The 7,866-nt window shown below is 41.4% G+C and overlaps 1 protein-coding gene across 1 annotated transcript; it reads right to left on the minus strand.

Moving 5' to 3' along the window:
* Positions 1 to 1,901: 1,901 nt before the first annotated feature.
* LOC118802612 lies at positions 1,902 to 6,689 on the minus strand. Its single transcript, XM_036563084.1, has 6 exons — positions 5,980 to 6,689; positions 4,730 to 5,324; positions 4,138 to 4,243; positions 3,697 to 3,802; positions 3,243 to 3,540; positions 1,902 to 2,879 (listed from the first exon to the last, which is right to left on the minus strand). Exons 1-6 carry the CDS (start codon positions 6,022 to 6,024, stop codon positions 2,686 to 2,688), a joined length of 1,344 nt encoding a protein of 447 aa, XP_036418977.1. The 5' UTR covers positions 6,025 to 6,689; the 3' UTR covers positions 1,902 to 2,685.
* Positions 6,690 to 7,866: the final 1,177 nt, after the last annotated feature.

The following is a 7,866-nucleotide window of genomic DNA, read 5'->3' on the forward strand; positions in this document are numbered from 1 at the left end:
TAAACACAGACAAGAAGAGAGAGAGAAAGAAGCAGCTACAGAGCAAAATCACACTCTTTCTGCCCGAAACTGTACAAACCTATAGCCTGTGTATTTGAGACCTGCAGCTTTTCTAAGAGAGAGGAGAGAGAACTGATTTACTTCAACACCTCTGAAGGAAAACTGTGTACATTTTCACTGAACTGTTTAATATGTAGGTTGGAACTTCTCAGACCTGATTTCCAAACCAGACAGAGAACAGTTCTTTTTATGAGGAGTGAACTGTAAAGCTATCATTGCTCAGCCAGCACTACTTTCTACTAATTTCTATTTACAAGAGAGACACTGACTTATTCAGTTATTTTCTTTATTGTTTTTATTTTGCTGTATTGCTGAAATGCGCCGCCTTTCGTCCAGTGTGAGGTCATTTCTGGAGTCTCTGGAGATTTTTATCTGTACAGTTAAAAGGAGACACAATCTCATTAATAACAATATAACTTCATATTAACATCATAGACTGTTCTGCTCATTTCTTTATGGGTCACTTCCTTGTTCTTGTTCTTACCTGCTCTTTGTGATGATGTCTTTAATAGATGTTTTGTCTCTTGGTGCCACAAATTTCTCCACCATCTTCATACAGTCTTTATGGCTGCCCAGAAATCTCAGAGTATTGCGTGCATGGAGTCTGTGGAGGAAGAATGATAAAAATGGTTTTCAGTGCTGGTGGATAATGAAACATGTTCATGGGGGACAGTACTGACCCGGGGGGCGTAAAAATCAGGAGAGCTGCATACCTCACGTCCTGTGCAGAGTCTAGGGCCAGTTTGCTGATGGCGGTCAGGAACCTGCAGGTGAAGTCCTTTTTGCCGTTCAGCAGGCGTGAAGCTCCCAGCAAACACGCGAGCTTCTCCAGATGCTGCGCAGTGCATCTTCTCACAGCGGCGTTTCGGTGGCTGGAGAGTGAAGAGTGAACACACAGTGAGAGACACAGCCAGAGTTTACATACAGGAGAAATCTAGACTCACATTTTATGAAGATGTTATTAATGAATTAATGAAAATCAGAGTATGAATAGTCTCAGTGATGCATCAGTGCAGCTGAGAAAACAGTTTTAGTGGTGCTTTGGAAAAACTTTAGGTAACACAAATTTAATGTACTATATATTGATTAAAAAAGCTAGTAGTTTAGTTCCCATTTGTACGGCTGCCTGACAACTGTCTGCTGTAATATTTACACTGACTGCATGTCATTTTTACTAAAATTGTCTTTTTCTATTTTAGTTTACAGTTTAATCCTAATTATAAATGTGTAATGTGATGTTTACCTGAATCCACCAGTCAGTAGAGCATGCAGGACCCGGCCAGGTGAGCAGTTCTGCACCATCATGCTGAGGGCCACCTCCACATCCTCTCTGATGAACTGGCTGGACTCCCCAGCCTTGTGCAGCAGGACACAGGCAGTGCTCTCCACCTCCTGGTCCATTTTCCTCTGTAGGTGGACACACAGGTGGGCCAGAGTAGTCATGGCAGCACGAGACACCATGGAGCGCAGGTTCTTCACCTGAGACAGTGAACACAAAAGAAGCACATTGAGTCTCTGTCTGTAGTTCAGTCACTGACTTTTGTCTTAGAACATGAGTGACTATGACTGTGTGTAATGAAATGAAAACTCTATGAAGAAAGAAATCTTTTAGGTTTTTGTTTACTAACTGAATCTTTTCAGTACAGATGGAAAATGTAAAGCTGCTGTTTGGAGTCTTTTCACAGAGCACTCAGTTATCAGTACAGAGGCTTTTGTACAAGCTTGTGTTTGAAGTGTGTGTCTGACCTCCTGGATGACGTTCAGGCAGATATCGTGGAGCTCAGGCAGCAGGACTTCAGCGTGGTGCTCTGCCAGAGCACGCACCAGTTTCAGCCCCTCTATCTTCCTCTCCCTGTTTCAAAAGAAAGACATTAGAATGAGATGAACATCACAGTAAACATGATAAAGACTGATTCAGCCAGTATGTTAAACATTTAACACAGGAGCAGAACTAGCTGTGGATAATGGACATTTTCAGTGGAAACATTTGAAGATTCTGATCATTAGGATAATCAGTCAGTAATTGTTGTGTGTATATTCCACAGTATTTAAACTGTAGAATCTCTGGTATCATCAGTTATTATAACTCTAGTCTGAACACTATCCTAAAACACATCACTGCTCCATTAGAATCTGATCTTCATTCTGTCTGCACACTGTAAGTTTGGTGTTTCTACTCTGGTTCACTAAAGTCATACCATTCCTCATCCTGCAGCAGTTTAAACGTCTGTCTGAGAGCCAGTTCAGGATTTTTCAGAGGCTGTTCACTGATCAGGGCTGGAGTCTCCACTGTCTCTGCTCTTCCCTGACTAACTTCTACAGCCTTTGGAGCAGCTCTGCTGTCTACAGGCTCCACATGACCTCCTGAATTCCTCCTCTGCCTAACTGGGCCTCTCAGTCTGGGTATTTTGCTGCCTACAATTATTAAAACATTGTTTTATTAGTCATAGCGTCTCAGCCCTTTGCTCTCATTCTCACACAGAGCTGCTTATTTATAAGTGCCAAAGTTCTGTTTTATATATCATAGCTATTTTAATTTCCAGTAAAAATCCTTTCTATTCATGAACTGTATGGAGTTCATTGTGATGCTGTTCACTCCTGCTCTAAGTATTCTAAGACTATTTTTCAATATTGGAACTTACCTGGTGCAATGCAGGCCTTCTTCCCAAGCTTGGCCAGCATGTGCAGACTCTTTGGTCTTGGCAGTCTGCTGGGTTTGGCAGCAGCAGGTGGAGGGACAGGTGTTCGGAGAACTGTATCAGCTTCCTCTGGTCTCCTGCTCTGCCTAACTAGGCCTCTCCATCTGGGTATTTTGCTCCCTACAATCATTTGTACATCATTAGTTTGAACAGTCACAACACTTGACTGTGTTCTCAGTCCTGTTCATTAAAATTACAAACACAGGATGTTTAGTTACATTCCTTATTAAATATGTAATTTTGTTTCAGGTATAAATGTTAGCTGAGTTAGCATTAGCTGTTTGTGGAAGTTTAAATTTCTTAAATCTGAGACCAACTTTGTAAGCTTCCTTTCTATTTATAAATGCCATTGTAAATACAAAGTTGATATGACTTTGTTGGGATGCTGCATATGAACCCTGTGTTTTCCACTCCTGCTCTACATACCAACAAATAAACAAACAAAGACTTTTAAACTAAACTAAATTAAGTACTTGAACTTACCAGGTGCAATGTAGGCCTTGTTGCCTTTCTTGGCCAGCATGTGCAGACTCCTCGGTCTGGGCAACCTGCTGGGTTTAGGTGCAGGTGGAGGGACAGGTGTGCAGATAGAAGAAAACACACAGAGGTCCTTCAGATTGCACCAATCCACAGGTGAGTATGTTTTCATTGACCTGCACATCTCCAAAGGGCTCAGAGAGCAGAGGCAGCCTCCCTCCATCTTGGATGGGCTATTTAGCGCACTCCCTCTGCAGCTCCTGGACGTTGCGTTCCAAGCTGCCATGGAGCGCAGGTTCTTCACCTGAGACAGTGAACACAAAAGAAGCGAAATCTTTCTCAGGATTTTGGTTACAAACAGAACCTTTTCAGGACAGATAGAAAATGTGGAGTCTTTTCACAGAGTTAGTTATCAGTACAGAAGCATTTGTACAGAGTGAGTATGAAAAGTGTGTCTGACCTCCTGGATGACGGTCAGGCAGACATCATCTATCTCAGACAGCAGGACTTTAGGGTGGTGCTCTGCCAGAGCATGCACCAGTTCCAGCCCCTCTATCTTCCTCTCCCTGTTTCAAAAGAAAGACATTAGAATGAGATGAACATTACAGTAAACGTGATAAAGACTGATTCAGCCAGTATGTTAAACATTTAACACAGGAGCAGCACTAGCTGTGGATAATGGACATTTTCAGTGGAAACATTTGAAGATTCTGATCATTAGAAACTTCAGACAGTAATTTTTGTTTGTATTTACACAATATTTAAGCTGTATATTATCAGCCATTATAACTCTAGTCTGAACACTATCCTGAAACACATCACTGCTCCATTAGAATCTGATCTTCATTCTGTCTGTACACTGTGAGTTTGGTGTTTCTACTCTGGTTCACTAAAGTCATACCATTCCTCATCCTGCAGCAGTTTAAATGCCTGTCTGACAGCAAGTTCAGCAGCCTTTGGAGCAGCTCTTTTTGACTTCAGGCTCCACCTGGGCTTCAGTTTCCCTCCTCTGATGAAACAGAGCCACTTTTGGCGCAGTGCTGTTCTCTGCAGGCTCCACTTCAGCTTCCTCTGATCTCCTCCTCTCTCTAACTAGGCCTCTCCATCTGGGTATCTTGCTCCCTACAATTATTTATACATCATTTATTAACATTTGTATATCATCTGTTTGTTAACAGTCACAGTACTTAAAGTCTTCTCAGTCCTGTTCATAAAAATCATGAAAACAGGATTTTTAGTTTAGTTTAGTTACGTTTCTTATTAAATATTTTATTTTTGCTTCAAGTAGAAATGTTAGCTGAGGTAGCACTAGCTGTTGGGTGAACGATTTAATCTTTCCTTTCTACATATATAATCCATTCTATATATATGAGGTTTACAGAACTTTGCTGGATGCTGCATATGAACCATGTGTTCCCTCCTGCTCTAAATATTAACTACTTCTAAGTATTTTCTACTAAACTAAGACAAATTCTTTAAATATTTGAACTTACCAGGTGCAAAGTAGGCCTTGTTCCCTTTCTTGGCCAGCATGTGCAGATTCCTCGGTCTGGGCAACCTGCTGGGCTTGGCAAAAGCTGGATGTTCAGGTGTGCAGAGCTCTGGGGAGGGGTCTTCTGGCCTGAAGGGGGAGCAATCCTGCTCAACAGCCATCTTCAAGCCCCGAACCCTGCGGTGGGGCCTTTCCCTTTTCCGGGGCTCGTCCGAAGGTGGAAAAGGCTTCATATACGGTGGGTCCACATCAGAGCCAGACAGGCTCTCCAGGCTGCTGCACGCCTTTTTCTCTCTTAAGCGTTTCAGCAGAATGTGGCCCAAACCACCTCTTTTCATCTGGGGCTCCAGACAGATGTCATTTGACCTGTGGAAACTCCTGGTAGACTGGTGGTGCAGTGCATTATGGGTTGAGGGGTGATCACGATCCTGGATTGAGCTGCGGATCCGTCTGAGGATGACCTCCTGGGTCTGCTCATATTTGTCGTTCATTTCCCTCAACATACGACCACGACCCTCCAGAAACTCCTGCCTCTCTCGCTCCATCCTATCCAGACAGGAGGGATCAGGGATAATGGGGCTCTTCCGAATGGAATCCTGGAAAAAAGAACAGGGAACACATGTTCTACTGGTTAGTCTACACACCAGGGTAAGTTAGGATATGTGATGTTATGTGTTATCATGATACTTTAAGACAATTTCTCGATACACAATATGCACAAAAAATAATATGTTTGAGCAGGTAAACAAGAATCAGTAGAGCCACATTTAATACATATTACTATCACATATAGCAATATACACACTATTCTTGTTCTCTGTTTCTCTGCAGTGCACTGAATCCAGTTAAACTGGACTGATTTTGCTCTCTTTGTAATGAAATATGTAGTTGTTCAGTGTCTATAAGCACTGATGATCCACAATATTCTCAGAGAACCATATTGTAATTTATCATAATAATGATATATATTGCCAACCTCTACTGTATAGATTTCATTTTAATTTTATTAAATAATCAGAATAAATGCTTTTATATTTGTTTATAAATGTTTTCTTTATACTTTAATCTCTATGTGGAACCCAGTTTACAGCATTTACTGTAACTTATTTAGAGATGAACAGTTTTTAACTGTACCACATTCATTTGTCACAGATCTGTAGTGCATATAGACCTGAGATTTGATCAGAATATCAATAAAGAACATGCTTTAGATTTAAGAGTAGATTAATAAGTGTAAGTTCTTTTAAATACCGCTGTCGTCCAGCTGTTCTTCTTCTGTGAATCTTCTCTCCTCATCTCTGCAGTCAGTTCTTACAGTTCATAATAATCATCTGAGATAATCGTTCCTCCACAGTCTCATCACATCGAATGATTAGAATGTTAAAAGACGGTCTTTATGTCGGGCAATGTGACATCATCAGTGGGCGTGTCTCTATTATTGCATCATCGCCCGGAGAGAGGTCCTCTACCAAAACTACCGTCTCTACACTAAAACCACGATGACGTCATACATGTATGTGAAGGACTGAGAATCTATTAAACAGTAAAATGTGTTAAAGAGCTTAAATAAATGTGAAATATTAGAAGAGGAACAACAGATCAGCTCTCACTGATGCACTGATTCTAAAGACTACAGTGAGAATCTGTCAGTTCATGAAAACTATGATCAGTTTAATCTGATGATTCACTTCATTATAATAAACTAGAACTGAACACGAATCACAGAGAAGAAGAAACATTTGAATGTGAATGTTGTTTATTATTTATTGATCAGTTACATTATTCTGTTCTATAAATGAATGAAGTAATGATTTTAAAGGGCTGTTGAGGTGATTGACAGTGTGAACACAGACAGTTCCTGTTACTTTAAAGTCAATCAGAAATCATAACGCATTTCCTTCAGTACTGTAACATATTTCTGAGTGAAACTCGGGATCAGGGAGGGTCTCTGAACCAGCTGAGACTCACTGGATGATAGGTGGGCGTGGTGGGAGGGGGAGGTGTAACAAGATATGATTGGTTAATATTATTTTCTCCGCCCACTGATGACATCATCAAAACTTGGAAGACGTTACATTTTGATGGAAGATGACAGAAAATAAGAACTGTGTGTTTCTAATTATGAATCATCATTAATATGATCAGAGACTCAAACTAACAAGGTAAAAACATCAGTTTTGATTTGAGGTTGACTTTAAGCTCAGAGCTCAGACACTTCAGATTAACAGCTTTTACAGTTTGACAGTGTTGATAACTTTGAGTGTTGATTTAGTTTCTCAGTCTGAAGTGAAGTTCATGTTTTGTTCTGCAGTAAAACTGTTCGAACAGACCCTCAATGGAAGTTCTCTATATATTGTGGATAAATTCACCAAATTTGGATGCGTTTGTAAGGAAAAGTGAATAAAAGTCAGAACCAAAATGTAAAAAATGCAGCCACTTTTATAACTTAGAGAAGTCAGATAACGAGCTCTGCTACACTGTCGCTGCTAATCTGAGCCGTTACGATGAGCAGCTGAGCTCTTAACGCTGAAACACTAAATATTCTCTAACTGAACTGACCGTCGGTAGCACAGACTGTGTGGAAGAGTCTGTGGTCGCCAGCGTCCGTCTGGGTCGCAGCATCGACTCTCCGCTGCTGGTCCGGGACTCGCCACCTGGAGAAGAGGACGTTACAGCTGCGGCTGAAAGGCCAGCGGCACAAAGCACCACTGGCCGCAGCCGGAAGCCGAAGAAAGAGAGAGGAAAGTCCATCTGTGAACCGGGATTGATCCGGTAGTTCGCTTGGAAGTCGCAGCACAAGAGAAAGCAGCTCTGTGTGGTGTCGCTAAACGACTGAGCGGTTTTAGAGTCTCAGCTCTGTTAAAGTTCCACAGAACGTTTTTTCTCCTTCACAACCACATTTACTCCACAACACATGCAGCGGTGTTTGAATCGGAGAATTCACTGTACGTCACACTGAAAAGGGACACATCATGGAAAACTGAATTTTCCTTCTGTTCAATGTTCTTAACACACTGTTCACTCCACAGTCTCTTCAGCCCAGTTTTAATTCATTGTTTCTGTCACAAAAAGCAACACACATTTTTATATACCCACCAATTCAGCCTACAGCAGTTCAGCTACACTGAAGTTATAAGG

The sequence above is a fragment of the Colossoma macropomum genome, unplaced genomic scaffold (genome assembly GCF_904425465.1).
Source record: "Colossoma macropomum unplaced genomic scaffold, Colossoma_macropomum, whole genome shotgun sequence".
Classification (NCBI taxonomy): Eukaryota; Metazoa; Chordata; class Actinopteri; order Characiformes; family Serrasalmidae; genus Colossoma; species Colossoma macropomum.

Bases quoted from the DNA above. Each gene is read 5' to 3' on its own strand.
- LOC118802612 (XM_036563084.1), bottom strand. From the start codon at position 6,024: ATGAGGAGAGAAGATTCACAGAAGAAGAACAGCTGGACGACAGCG. The intron at 4,244-4,729 runs GTAAGTTCAAAT...GTTTCATCAGAG, and splicing joins CAAGGCCTACTTTGCACCTG to GAGGGAAACTGAAGCCCAGG. The intron at 3,803-4,137 runs GTATGACTTTAG...CTTTTGAAACAG, and splicing joins CTGCTGCAGGATGAGGAATG to GGAGAGGAAGATAGAGGGGC.